Raw genomic sequence first — 13,944 nt, forward strand, 5'->3', positions numbered from 1 at the left:
CTCGCAAAGTTTTGGGAAGATGTTGATTATTTACAGGCATTTCTCTCCCTGCCCAGCAGCAGCAGCAGCTCTCAGAGGACCGGAGACGATGAACACGAACACTTTATTTTATTTTTCTTTATTTCCGCGTTGATTTAATTTACATTTAATTCGATTTAATTAAATTTTAAATGTTTTAAATTTCAATTTAGCAGCTCTGCCGCAGGCAGCACAGGGATGATCCCCATCCCCACATCCCAGCTCCCATCAGTAGCACCGGATTTGGGGGAAGAATTGATAGCCTTTCCTGTAGCTGCTGATGTTTCTCCTCAGGCACAGCGCCAGGCTGCGGTCACACTCACAGGACAAGTAGGAGCACCGAGAGCCAGGCCCTGCACAGAGAGGATGCCAGGGTCAGCCCCAGCTTTGAGGGGGTGACACCCCCTTTTCCAGGACCCTACTCACTGCAGGAGAGCCTGCCGTGGTGCCAGCTGTAGCAGTAGCTCCGTGTCTTGGCATTGCAGCCATGCTCCAGGAGGTTTTGGTAGCAAGTATCGTGCAGCTGGCAGCATCTGCACAGGAGATCGAAGCTTGAGGGGGTGCAATTTTCTGCCCCTCACGCCACAGAATTAAAAATATTCAAGGATATGTCTGGGCAGTGAGGTTTAAAGTGGGTTCTCACCTGTCTGTGGCGTCCTTGGGCTGCCCCTTGCCCCCCAGGCCGCAGTAGCAGCCGTAGAAGCCGTAATGCAGAAAAGCGTTTTTCCCTGTCGCCTCTGAGATCATCTGGTGCAGCTGCAAGAGGCTCCCCTGGGCTGGGGACAGGCCTGGAAGGGGAAAATCAGGGAGATCATGTTGATTCCCTGCCCCAAACAGCAGCTCCATCCCTCCAGACTGGCACCAGGGTGGTGGTGAATTAGGAATGCAATGGAGAGGAAATGTGTTCCCAGCTTGGCACAGGGGAGCTGTTGCATGTCAGGGAGAGCTGGTGATGGGGAGAGGTGAGGAAATCACCAGCCTGGTCCTAATTTCAGTGTTGTGACTGCACAGAGAGCCTTGGGCCTGAGAGAGGACACTCACCCCACACAAACAGCACGGAGAGGCCGAGGACAGACTTCATCCTTCTGACAGCTCTGGGGGAGGAAACCAAATTCTCTATTTTACCAACCACCTTCTTCTTCCTTTCCTCATCATCCAGGAGCAGAGGTTCTCCCTCTCTCCAGGGACTGGGAGCATGTCCTGGGCTGGCATCTCAGGCAGCATCTCCTTCAATCCTGCTTCCCCAGCGTGGCACCTGCACCACAGCTCCTGCTGAAAGGAGGAGGAGAGGGAAAAGCAATCCCCCATCCCCACTTACCTTGGCAAAGCCCTGCTGGCTTGCAGCGCCCTGCAGCAACTGGGTTTGCTTTATATAGTTTGCTCCCACCTGCCTGGGGTTCCTTTCACCCAAATCTTGCTGACTGGGCTTCCCTGCAGAGAAGATGTCATCCTTCCCCTTCTGAGGAATGTCAGAAATACCCGAAGGCCCCGTAGCCCACGAGTGAGGTGGGATGAGGTGGAAAAGCAGCATCACTTCCAGCCCAAGGAGGAAGCAAACATTCTCTGAGATGCTCAAGGGCCTTTTCTTCTGCCTTTCCCAGAGCCAAGGAGCTGCATCAGGGGGGAAAAAAACCAGTTCGGGTTCAGGCTGGGCATGGACACAGCAAGTTTGGGGCTTTCAAGGAGGTTCAAGGAGAGTTATCACTTCTTTGGGAAAAGTGTGGGCAAAACTGAAAGCATCTCTAAACGTGCAGTTCCCAGAGACACGAGGTTGGGCAGACACCAGATGATTACACCCTCACTCACCATGAGAAAACAGAAGCAACATTAATATTCTGAGATGAGAAAGTGGAACTTGCCTTTATTTCTCTCCTTGTGACTTTTCCACCTCCTCATTACACCCTTCATGAGAAACCATTCAGTCATCAACTGCCCTCCTAAATTAGCACCTGCCTAATGTCAAGGCTTTGAAATCTTCCTTCCTCTGGGGATGATTATTCTTTAACCCTCATTTCCAAGAGTCATGGAATCCTAGACTGGTTTGGTTTGGGAGGGTTGTTAAGGAAGGAAGGTGATTTGTCTGTGTTTTTTGTGGTGGAAAAATAGATTTTTGTTGTCCTCCCCACTGAGAAAGTTTTCAGCCAGGCCCTGATCCTGGCTGTGCTTTGTCTCTGCTGTCACGAGTGATGCTCCCTGGCTGGCACGTGCCTTGTGCTTATCTGAATTGCTCACAGCCTCTTAATGCTCCTCAGGCGAATTACTGCCTCATTAATCATTTCCAATCAGTTTCTGTACTGACACTCTTTTCCTGCTTTTAGTGTGTTTGCATTAAAAACATTTCTTTCTGTGAAAGGCTTTGTATGGAATTGTTTATAGCAGGAAAGAGATGTGAAAGAGCAGTTGTGTCATTCCTAGTAAAATCCTCAGAAACCAAAACAGCCCAGGAGATGCTGGGGATACTCCTGTGAGCTTCTCCCTGTGCTGAGCTGTGGTTCAGGTTGTCCTGACTCGGGAGAGGAACAGAAAAATGATATACAACTTAAAAATCGCTGTGATGTGAAGCCTCTTAGGGTATTTCTGGGACTGTTTTGTTGTGTTCCTCAGGAAGCTGCGTGGATGTGGATTAGAAATTCATAGAATGCCAGAATCCCAGATGGGTTTGGGCTGGAAGGGATTTTAAAACTCATCTTGTTCCACTCCCTGCAATGGCAAGGACACTTTCCACTGTCCCAGGTTGCTCTAAGCCCCATCCAACCTGGTCTTGGGCACTTGCAGGGATCCAGGGGCAGCCACAGCTTCTCTGAGCATGCTGTTCCCCAAACTTATTGCTCCACATGGGGATAGAAATGTGAATTACAGCCCTGTTGGGACCATGGAAAATGCTGGGGGGTCAGGCAAATGACGTGGCTGAGGTGTGGGATGCAGAAGTTCTCCCCAAACTCGTCAGCCACTCTTGTAGCGCGTCAATCTCAACATCCCTTACAGAAAAAAAAACCACCACGGAGCACCAATTTACATCCCTTTTATTGTATCATTATTATCTGCTGGGAAATGAAATCAAGAGAGGAGGAAGGGACAAAAAGAGGAAGCTGCTGTGGCTTTCCAGGAACTGCTGGGTCTCCATCTGTGGTGCTCGTTCTGAGCAGCACCTCACAGGCAGCTCTACCTTTTCCGAGCCCCATTTGCTGGGGAAAACCAGCCCAAATCTGGAATTTTGTGTGCAGATTCCTCCTCCTCAGCACTGGAGTTTACTTCCTTGGCATTTGAGTTTGAAGTAGAAGCGGTAGGAATTGTTGTAGGAGTGCAGGGTGCTGGCGAAGCACGAGGCCACGGTGCTGTCACACACACAGGTCTCTCTCTCGCACCAGCTCTGCTCATCACCTGCGGGGGAAAACAGGGAGCCCTGCCGTGCCTTTCCTGCCCGGAGCCCCCGGGGAAGGACAGAGAACAGCGTGTCCTGGTGCTCCCCTTCCCCAGCCTCAGTGCGCATTTCATTATCCCAGCCCGCCGGGAATGGGGCTGGATCCACCCGGGATGTGCGGGGGATCTGCGGGGGATCCACCCGGGATCCACCCGGGATGTGCGGGAGATCCAGCCGGGATCCACCCGGGATATGCGGGAGATTCACCCGGGATCCACCCGGGATGTGCGGAAGATCCACCCAGGATCCAGCCGGGATCCACCCGGATCCACCCGGGATGTGCGGGAGATCCACCCGGGATCCAGCCGGGATCCACCCGGGATGTGCGGGAGATCCACCCGGGGGATGTGTGGGAGATCCAGCCGGATCCACCCGGGATCCACCCGGGATGTGCGGGAGATTCACCCGGGATCCACCCGGGGGATGTGCGGGAGATCCACCCGGGATCCAGCCGGGATCCACCCGGGATGTGCAGGAGATCCAGCCGGGATCCAGCCGGGATTCACCCGGGGGATGTGCGAGAGATCCACCCGGGATCCACCCAGGATCCACCCGGGATGTGCGGGAGATCCACTCGGGATGTGCGGGGGATCCAGCCGGGATCCAGCCGGGATCCATCCGGGGGATGTGCGGGAGATCCACCCGGGATTCACCCGGGATTCATCTGGGGGATGCTCAGGAGATTTACCCGGGATTTACTCAGGATTTACCCAGGGGATACTCAGGAGATTCACCCGGGATCCACCCGGGATTCACCCAGGGGATGCTCAGGAGATTCACCCGGGATTTATCCAGGGGATGCTCAGGAGATTCAACCAGGATTTACTCAGGGGATGCTCAGGAGATTCACCCGGGATCCACCCTGGATTTATCCGGGATCCACCTTGGATTTCCCCAGGGGATGCTCAGGAGATCCACCCTGGATTTACTCAGGGGATGCTCAGGAGATCCATCCTGGATTTACTCAGGGGATGCTCAGGAGGTTCACCCGGGATTTACTCAGGGGATGCTCAGGAGATTCACCCGGGATCCACCCTGGATTCACCCGGGGGATGCTCCCCCGTCTCGGGGATGCTCCCCGTGCCCTCTCGGTACTCACTGCAGGTGATGCTCCCGTTGGAGGAGGTGAAGCTGTAGGGGGTGAGCAGGGGGCTGCACCTGCCCTCCCTCAGCCTCCTGTAGCAGCAATCGTGGGCTTGGCAGCACCTGCGGGGACACCACATCAAACCTCGGCCCCAAACCCTCCCTCACCACAGCTGGAGCGCAGGGGAAGGTCCAGCCTCAAATTTAAGGGAAGAAGAGGGAGCGAGACAACAGCTGGGGAGGGGTACAAAGCCCCCCAGCGCTGCAAGGCAGGCAGTGAGGGGCTTCAGTGCTGTGGGGTCTCACCTGTCAGTGGGATCCACGGGGGTCCCGGAGCCCCCGATGCCGCAGAAACAGCCGTACCAGCTGTAGGACAGCAGGGCACTCCTGCCCGTGGCCACCCTGATCATCCTCTCCAGCTCCAGGACGCTGGTGCCAGCCGGGAGCAGCCCTGGGGGGCACAGGATGGGCTCAGGAACAGAGAGCCAGGGGGTATCCCCTGAACCTTGCACCAGGCAGGGGCATTAAACTGCTCTGGCATTGCTGGAAACCTGCACTTGCAGGATTTGAACCTCCAGAATGATGGAATTACAGAATCATGGGATGGTTTGGGCTGGAAGGAAGCTCAAAGCCTGTCTTGTTCCACCTCCTGCCATGGGTGACACCTTCCACTATCCCAGCTTGTTCCAAGACCCAACCTGGCCTTGGACACTTCCAGGATTTGGGCAGCCACAGCTTCTCTGTGCCAGGGAGAGGATGGATTTTTCAGTCTGGCTTTTACAGCCTCTGGCTGTAAAAATAAAGATATTTTTACACAAGGTATTTTGCAAACTGCAATCACCCATCACCAACCAGGATCAGCCATGGGCTTGGCACAGGTAGGAAAGGTGACAACAGGGCTCCAGAGCCTCCCAAAATAAATATGGATCTCAGCATTCCACAGCCTCCCCATCCCTGAGCCCTCCAGGACCGCAGCAGTTCTACACAAAGCCCTGGAGAGAACCTGCCAGGTTTAAACCAAAACCTGAGTTGTGCACAGAGACTCAGGGTTTGTAGGTGGATTCCTGGCCGGGGACAGCAGGACACTTACCACAAGCCAGGAGCACGGCAAGGAGGAGATTCCTCATCCTGGGGCTGCCCTGGAGAGGGAACAAGGATGGGTGATGATCCAGGAGCTCCTGCAGTGCCCCAGCAGGGACAGGGAGCCAGGGCAGTGCCTCAGGTGACATTTGTGTCACTGTGGGCACACAGCTCTGCAAGGCATCACCCAGTGAACCCCCCCACGGTTCTGTACCCCAGTTTGGGGACATGGGGCAGGGTGGTTTGTCCTGCCTGGGACCTGCAGCCCTCCCCTCATGCCCTGGGGAGCAGCAGGGCAGTGAAATCCCCTCTCCTTACCCCACCTGGACCTGCAGCTCTCCCCCCATGCCCTGGGGAGCAGCAGGGCAGTGAAATCCCCTCTCCTTACCCCACCTGGACCTGCAGCTCTCCCCCATGCCCTGGGGAGCAGCAGGGCAGTGAAATCCCCTCTCCTTACCCCACCTGGACCTGCAGCTCTCCCCCATGCCCTGGGGAGCAGCAGGGCAGTGAAATCCCCTCTCCTTACCCCACCTGGACCTGCAGCTCCAACGCTGCCGGCTCAGAGGGGTGGGTTTATATCCCTGCCAGGCCCACCCCCTCCTCTATCTGTGCTGATGCTGTCAGTCACCCTAAACCAGGATTGCCTGAACAGGGAGACAATTCCCATCCTTTTCCCCCAAAAAACACGGGTTTTCTCACAGCATCATCTCCATCATCTCATCATCATCCATTCCTCCACCATCTCACTGGGCACAAGGCTGACTCCATCCCTGCATGAGGCCAGTCAAGGCCTTGGCCATGGCCAGGGTTTTAAAATCCGTGGGATTTGGTGGCTGGAGAAATGGGATGAAAGTGATTTTCACCCAGGATGGCACCTCAGAGGATGTCAAATCCTTGTTACAGGTGTAGAGAGGCAGCACTTTGGGCTCAGTGTTTCCTCAGTTTTGCCAACTCACTCTCTGAAGCCTCAAAGATGATTTCCCTTGGCTCCTTCCTTGCAGCTGTCCCCCCAAATCCATGGCTGCATCCAAATCCAGCAGTGCCAAATTGCAAGGGAGAGCAGCAAACAGCAGGATTGCAATTCCTGGATCTGCAGTTTTCCTGTCCTGCCCAGGGGGAAAGGGGTCTGTGAAATTAAACTGCCAGCAGCGAAGGCTGGAAAAGCCATGAAAGGGCTTGGAATGCTTTGGGAATCGAGTTTATTTAATTACAATAACCCAAACATGATACAGAGACACGTGGGAGACACAAAATCAGAGGAGATAAGGAACAAAAGCTGCTTCTTTGAAACGGTGGGGCCAAGAACAAACACAGACACAAATGCAGGTATCAGGAGATAGGCAGGGCCCCACCCTCAGGGATTAACCATGCTCCCAGAGAAGGGAATTTGGGGTTGGGAATTGTGAAGAAATGACTGTCTGGTGTGGAGGCAAGAGGAGAAACCTTTGTTGAAATTCCTGAGAGCCCCCAAAGCTGACACTGGAAGGGATGTCACCTCTCAGCTGCTCTGCCCCAGGGTTTTCCTTCCCTCTAACCTTTTATTTCCTGCTGCAAGTGGAATAAAACCCCATCCAAGCCTGTTAGGGATGGGGAGTTACATCTCCCCACTCATCATCTGCACAAGGAACCTCTCCAAAACACCACAGTGACAGCCCCAACCCCTGCTTTCCCCACCTGACTTTTAAAACCAGGGCATCCCTAATAATTAACTAATTAATCCCTTTCCCATCTCCTCCACAAAACCATTGCAAGAGGTTGCCCCCACTGTGGTAGTTCTTGTCTGTGCTGCTCCTGCTTTGGCATTGCAGGCACTTGGATTTAGGGGGAAAATTTGGGGTTTTGCTGTAGAGTTTGGATAAATCTGTATGAAAAGCATTGTCCAGAGACATAAATGGAGAGCAGAGGGCTGGGATCATGTGGATTTGGGATCCACACATGGTTTTAACCAAATCCCCTCATTTTAAGCCCTCCCTCTCTGTGGAGGATCCACTCAGGGAAGTGCCCACACAAACCTAAACCCTGTCTTTAACTAACCCACAGACTCGAGGGCTTAAAAACCACCTGTGGAAGTTATTATCCCATTGGAAATGTGGAACATTTCAGCCTTCCATGGAACAAGGAGAGCCAGGTATCACCCACCCATCTGTTTGCTCAGGGCCTTACTGGAGTGTAAATACCCGCTGTGCTTTGATCTGCAGCCTTGCTAAACATCCTGGGCTGGGGTGAGCTGATAGGAAACTATTCCCCCACTTATTTTATTTATTTTTAGTGCAGAGGTTCGCCTTGATCCTCCCACCCCGCAGGGTGGAGACCCCCAAGTTTATGGTGGGTATTTATTGCTTGGATGGGCTCTGTTAGTGGGAGCAGCAGCTGTTTTAATTAGGAGTGGGTTTAGAAAGGGATTAATGGGGAGAGATGGAAGAGGTTGGTGTTGTGTGGGGTGTTCCCAGAAGGAAAACTCACCCAGGGATCATTTGTAGCCGGGGGGATCAGGGGAATCCCTCTCCCTCCCAGCTGCAGCTTTCCCAGCACAAAGAAACTCCCCCAAAAGAGTTGTTTTAGGTCCCTGTGTGATCTTGTGTGTAATGTGGAATTTTAAAAAGGTGTTTTCATCGCAATTTGGGGTTTATCTGATTCAGTGCTCACTGAATAATGTCACAGGGAGGTTAAACCCTGTCTTGTGCTCCCATCTTGCTGCCTTTGCTCAGGATGGGCTGCAATGCTCCCTTTCCCATTCCTGTCACTGCTCCCATTCCCATCCATCCTGGTTCCCACTGCCATTCCCGTCCCCATTCCCGTCCCGGTTCTTGTTTCCCTTTCCCATTCCCATCACCATCCCTGTCTCCATCTGTCCCCGTCCCCATTCCCCATTCCCATTCCCCATTCCCCATTCCCCAGTTCCCCATTCCCCATTCCCAATTCCCCATTCCCCATTCCCAATTCCCCATTCCCTATTCCCCATTCCCAATTCCCCATTCCCCATTCCCATTCCCAATTCCCAATTCCCATTCCCAATTCCCCATTCCCCATTCCCCATTCCCAATTCCCCATTCCCCATTCCCAATTCCCATTCCCAATTCCCCATTCCCCATTCCCAATTCCCATTCCCAATTCCCCATTCCCCATTCCCCATTCCCATTCCCTATTCCCCATTCCCAATTCCCCATTCCCCATTCCCCATTCCCATTCCCTATTCCCCATTCCCAATTCCCCATTCCCCATTCCCCATTCCCCATTCCCATTCCCTATTCCCCATTCCCAATTCCCCATTCCCCATTCCCAATTCCCCATTCCCCATTCCCATTCCCTATTCCCCATTCCCAATTCCCCATTCCCCATTCCCATTCCCATTCCCAATTCCCAATTCCCATTCCCAATTCCCCATTCCCCATTCCCCATTCCCCATTCCCCATTCCCCATTCCCAATTCCCCATTCCCCATTCCCCATTCCCCATTCCCCATTCCCCATTCCCAATTCCCATTCCCAATTCCCCATTCCCCAATTCCCCAATTCCCCATTCCCCATTCCCCATTCCCCATTCCCCATTCCCGTTCCCGCGCGTTGCGGGGGGCGGGGCTTGACGGGGGCGCGGCCTGACGGGGGCGGGGCCGGGGCGCGCGCCCGGAAGTGCCGCTGTCGCCACGGCAACGGCGCCGCGCGGCGGGCGCGGGACCGGTGAGGGGAGCGCGGGGCAGGTGAGGGGAGAGCGGGACAGGTGAGGGGAGAGCGGGGCAGGTGAGGGGAGAGCGGGGCCCGTGAGGGGAGAGCGGGGCAGGTGAGGGGAGAGCGGGGCAGGTGAGGGGAGAGCGGGGCAGGTGAGGGGAGAGCGGGGCAGGTGAGGGGAGAGCGGGGCCCGTGAGGGGAGAGCGGGGCCGGTGAGGGGAGAGCGGGGCAGATGAGGGAGCGGGACCGGGACCTGGTTCTGGGGCTGTGGAGCCGGGCTCAGCCAGCGGGGCTGCGCTCCTGCCGCGGGGCCCGGCACTGAGGGCTCTCCCTGGGGCTGCGCCAGCCCTCAGCAGGACAAGGGACAGTGGGCAGGGACTGATGTGCGGGAAGTTCCACTTGAACGTGAGGAAGGACTTCTTTAAACACCTGGAACTGCCCAGAGAGGGTGTGGAGTGGATGATCCAGGGGATGTTCCAGACCCATCTGCACACAATCCTGTGCCCTGTGCTGGCCCTGCTGGAGCACGGAGGGGACACCAGATGAGCTTCCATTGTCCCTTCCAGCCTGACCCAGCCTGGGATGCCGTGCTGTGGGTCAGGGGTGTGAAGTGCCAGCCTCCCAGGCCCTGAGGGCACCGTTCTGGGGGCACCTGTGGGCACAGCCCTCCCTGGCTGTGGTTCCCCATGCCAGCCCTCACCAGAGCCCACGTTTTCAGCCTGTCCCCTCTAACATACGCCGTGCTGGGGCAGTGCAGACACTCGCGGAGGGTCCCACCAGGTTGGTTGCGTGGTTGGGGGTTTATTCTTGGAAATGGCAGCGTCACTGAGGATATCTGTAAGTGCTCCCGTGCACTGGGGAGTTGGTTCTGCCTCGGTGCGTTGTTGCCTTGGAGTTTATTTGTTAGCGGTAAGGTACAGCCCCTGTCCCTCCCACAGGCTCCTGGGAAGCTGGGATGAGTCACCCGGGCGAGTGTCCCTGTCCCCTCCGCTGGAGGCTCAGAAGGGACAGCTCTGTCAGCTCGGGCTGGGCACGGTGTGCTGGGACTCTGCCTTGGCTGTGCTGAGCTGGAGGAGAAGTGAAATGTTGAATAACAAACACATCGCTGGCAAAGCACCACAGGGGCTGTTCGCTCTGTTTGGTTTAGAATAGAATCCCCAGAAGGGTTTGGGTTGGAAGGGAACTTAAAGACCATCTTGTTCCACCCCTGCCATGGGCAGGGACACCTTCCACTGTCCCAGGCTGCTCCCAGCTCCATCCAGCCTGGCCTTGGGCACTGCCAGTGATCCAGGGGCAGCCACGGCTTCTCCCTACCCTCACAGGGAAGAATTCCTTCCCAAGATCCCATCTAACCCTGCCCTCTGGCAGTGGGAAGCCATTCCCTGTGTCCTGCCACTCCAGGCCCATGTCCACAGTCTCCATCTTTCCCTTCAGCTCCCTTCAGGTACTGGAAAGCCACAGTTAGGTCACCCTGGGGTGAGTTTCCAGCTTCAGAAGAAAGAAGTTGTTCTTTCCATCAAAAACTTACATTCAGTGGCCAAGGGCACAACTCCCTGAAGCTCTGGGTCAACTTTACACAATTCCTGCCAAAGCCAGTCCCTACAAAGAAATAATGCATCTCCCACCCTCTGTGACTCAGCCCTTTGTGCCCTGCAGGGTTTCTGCCTGCCCATGCAGTGATACCCCAGATTTATTCTATCATTACCTGACACATTGCACAGCGTGGAAGCCTCAGGGAGGTTGAAGTCTCCTGGCCCGTTCCTGTAACTCTTCCCTCTGCTCCCAGCCCGCAGGTGCGATGGCCACAGCGGCTTTCTGGGACTCAGCACCAGCTCAGCTCCTCTTCCCTCCAGGCACAGCCACTCTGCTGTGCACCATGCACGTCACCAGGCCCAAATCTGCCAAGGGACAGAGGCCAAGCCTGAGCCACCGCCAGGGAATGGAAGCCTGTCCGTGCCGTGTGCCATCTTCCTCACCGGCAGCCTCTCCTCGGGAACTGCTGAACAGCCGGAGAGCACCACTCACAAAACCGGCCTTCCCACCTGTCCAGGTGTCTCCTGAGAAAATCCCAAAGCTCCTGCAGCAAGTGCCTTTGAAGAGCTCCTCGTCCCTGAACAAGTACCGGGTGCTCCCCTCCATCATCCGGAAGGGCGTAGGGAGCGGCGCCGTGGAAGCGTTGGCTGAACGGACCGACCGGCTGGAGGTGACTGAGGGGCAGGGGGATGCTCCAAAAGCCATCAAGGCTTTTTCTGGAGAACAGGGAACTGCCAGCACATTGTCAGGAAGTGACATTCCCACTGAAGAGAGCTCCCACGTGCACTGTGCCCCTGAGCAGTGGGGAAGGCGAGCGAGGCAGGAGAGCCCTCGGGTGTTCCCTGGAAGCCTGGAAGAGCCGCACGTGCTGCTCGCTGTCCGATCTCCCTCTGGGCAGAGGTTTGAGCACCACTTCAAGCCCTCTGATAATCTCCAGACGGTTCTTGCCGTGGCAGGACAGAAATTGTTGGCCAACTACCAACAGTGCAGCGTTGAAACCATGGAGGTGCCCCGGAGGAGCTTCTCTGACCTTACAAAGTCCCTTCAGGAGTGCGGGATCCTCCCCAAGTCTGTGCTGTGCATCCGACAGGACGAGCAGGACGATATAGCAGATCTTTAGGTACACAGAGATGCTGTGGGTCCTTCTTCTTCCAAAAAATTGAGAGTCTGATGCTTCCTGCAACCTACTTCTTTATCTTCCAACTCCCACCAAATACCGGTGAAGCAGTTATGGATATGTAATAGTATTTGAAATAATATTTCAGAAAATAGTATTTCAGGTGCATAAACCTGATGCATACAGAGCAGCTCGTGTCACCTGTGCCATCACAAATTTCTGCCTCAGCACCACCAACCTTCAGCCCTTCTGGTTTGTTGAAGTTGCTGATGTTCTTTGAACACTCAGGTTTCCAAGTCCTCTCCCCTTGTCCTTTTCTGTGTTTTGGGAAGGTATCAGTTCTCTGAATGCAGAAGCACCATTTGGGAAGGTAGAAGCTACAGGAGCACCTTCAGTAGCTTCTGATTATCTTAAACATCTTCTCAAGAGACTGAAAAGGAGATCAAACCCCAAAACCATCTGGAAATAACAATATTAACGCATTAATGAGTTATTGTGAAGTATTAAATTGCAACACTGATCATAAAATACCTGTGAGGGCTCAGGTGTAACCTCACTCCAGCTCTTAGCTTTGACTAAATCATTTTTTTAAGAACAAATAATTATTATTTTGGTTGTCTTGAGGAGCAGCAGGATTTTCTCTTAAGTTTTCCTCCTCTTATTCAGCTCATGTGATCCACAGGTAAGAAGAGATGGATAGTTAAGAAGAGATGTTAAAGATAATTCCATTTAACCCCTCTACACTACAGGGAGTTAGTCCAAGGAGCAAGTGCTGCTTTGGGAATTTTTGAATAAGGTATTAATGTGATTTGACTGGGAATTGGCTCAAGGACTAAGCCATCTTTTACTAAACCATCATTAAAAAGCTGGTTGGGTGACTAACCAGGTTTAGGCTAACAAAATGTGCTTGTGCTGAAATATGAGAAATATCTTCTAGTTTCTAATGGAATTTCAAAAGCAGTGATTTTTAATCTCCTTTAAAAATGGACCAGTTGCCACACAGATGGACTGACTTTAAATGTTTTGAGACAAACCCAGTTTATTTTGAAGCTCAGTGTAACTGCTAAAACAGCACAGCAGCACAAACACAACAGGAGCAGAAAGCTGATTGCTGGTGCTGGCTGTGAGTGTGGTACCTGATGCTAAATCAAGTGTTCAGCAGCTTTATAAAACCAGTATGTGATGGAGCAGTGCTCCCTCTGCTGCTGTTGGTGATGGGAATCACTCAGCAGTCCCAGATATTGAAATATATGGACGCCTTCAACAGAACCATGAAGCATTTCACTTGGTTTCAGGAAAAAGGACCATTTTCCATGTTTCCTTCAGTGTTAGGTAGTTAATTCCCTATTTCTGCCTGTTGTGTGTGCTGTTACTCCTTCATTTCAGAGTGTTTCCATCCTGTGTTAAATAAAATCTTTTAGGCTGAAACTTGAACATGAAATGATTTACATGAGCTGAGGTTTATCCATCACACCTGCTCTTAAGAAACTATTCATTTGATACCTCAAATATCAAATTTGATCAAATAGCAAATACCTCATGGGCTGCCCAAAGGGGTTTTTGGAAGGTCAGCTGCCCTCCAAGAACCTTCCTGAAGTTTGTACTTGTGAGAGAGCAAGAACAATCACACAGTTCAGCAGCTTGGCTCACAGTGGACTTCTCATGCTGGAGGATGTTCCTCCTGGATATCTAAGATAAAGCTGGGTGAGTTTGGTCCTAATCACCTCACCCAGGCCACAGCATCCCCAAAGATGGGTAAAAAAGTCTTGATCTAGGCACACACAATGCAGAAAACACCTCTTTTCTCCCTCAGTTCTCCTTCTCTTCCCTTCAGAACTGTTCTGGGGAGATTTTAGCAGCAAATCTAAGCCCAGCACAAGCACAGGGGGACCTCATTATCTGACCTCATTTATTGTGTGGCATCATTTAACAAACTTCTTTGTGGGAATCTTTTAAGAATTTCAGCATTAAAACTCATTCTGTCACAAATATAAAACTTCTCAGGACTTTTGGCTCAGAATATCCTTA

General features: G+C 53.2%; 3 protein-coding genes across 9 annotated transcripts; 1 reads left to right on the plus strand and 2 right to left on the minus strand.

The window, feature by feature from the left end:
- Positions 1 to 84: 84 nt before the first annotated feature.
- LOC111938524 (phospholipase A2 group V-like) lies at positions 85 to 1,364 on the minus strand. The gene is made up of 5 exons (XM_023940277.2): positions 1,337 to 1,364; positions 1,060 to 1,112; positions 662 to 806; positions 445 to 551; positions 85 to 371 (listed from the first exon to the last, which is right to left on the minus strand). Exons 2-5 carry the CDS (start codon positions 1,097 to 1,099, stop codon positions 247 to 249), a joined length of 417 nt encoding a protein of 138 aa, XP_023796045.2. The 5' UTR covers positions 1,100 to 1,112; positions 1,337 to 1,364; the 3' UTR covers positions 85 to 246.
- Positions 1,365 to 3,024: 1,660 nt separating this feature from the next.
- LOC111938461 (phospholipase A2, membrane associated-like) lies at positions 3,025 to 7,258 on the minus strand. 3 transcript variants are annotated; one of them, XM_086860659.1, is made up of 6 exons: positions 7,211 to 7,258; positions 6,559 to 6,708; positions 5,613 to 5,661; positions 4,829 to 4,973; positions 4,539 to 4,645; positions 3,025 to 3,399 (listed from the first exon to the last, which is right to left on the minus strand). In XM_086860659.1, the coding sequence occupies exons 2-6, from the start codon at positions 6,619 to 6,621 to the stop codon at positions 3,254 to 3,256; spliced, it is 510 nt and encodes a 169-aa protein (XP_086716785.1). In that variant the 5' UTR covers positions 6,622 to 6,708; positions 7,211 to 7,258; the 3' UTR covers positions 3,025 to 3,253. The 3 variants fall into 3 exon arrangements, with proteins under 3 accessions (XP_086716785.1, XP_086716786.1, XP_023795961.2); XM_086860660.1 differs by lacking the exons at positions 6,559 to 6,708; positions 7,211 to 7,258 and adding an exon at positions 6,134 to 6,146; XM_023940193.2 differs by lacking the exons at positions 6,559 to 6,708; positions 7,211 to 7,258 and adding an exon at positions 6,129 to 6,146.
- Positions 7,259 to 9,209: 1,951 nt separating this feature from the next.
- UBXN10 (UBX domain protein 10) lies at positions 9,210 to 13,912 on the plus strand. Of its 5 annotated transcripts, none has more exons than XM_086860667.1 (2): positions 9,210 to 9,298; positions 11,053 to 13,912. In XM_086860667.1, the coding sequence occupies exon 2, from the start codon at positions 11,065 to 11,067 to the stop codon at positions 11,917 to 11,919; it is 855 nt and encodes a 284-aa protein (XP_086716793.1). In that variant the 5' UTR covers positions 9,210 to 9,298; positions 11,053 to 11,064; the 3' UTR covers positions 11,920 to 13,912. The 5 variants fall into 5 exon arrangements, with proteins under 5 accessions (XP_086716793.1, XP_086716794.1, XP_086716795.1 ...); XM_086860668.1 differs by having other exon boundaries at positions 9,236 to 9,318; XM_086860669.1 differs by lacking the exon at positions 9,210 to 9,298 and adding an exon at positions 9,359 to 9,378.
- Positions 13,913 to 13,944: the final 32 nt, after the last annotated feature.

This window comes from Cyanistes caeruleus, chromosome 22, assembly GCF_971803275.1.
Source record: "Cyanistes caeruleus chromosome 22, bCyaCae1.hap1.1, whole genome shotgun sequence".
NCBI lineage: Eukaryota > Metazoa > Chordata > Aves > Passeriformes > Paridae > Cyanistes > Cyanistes caeruleus.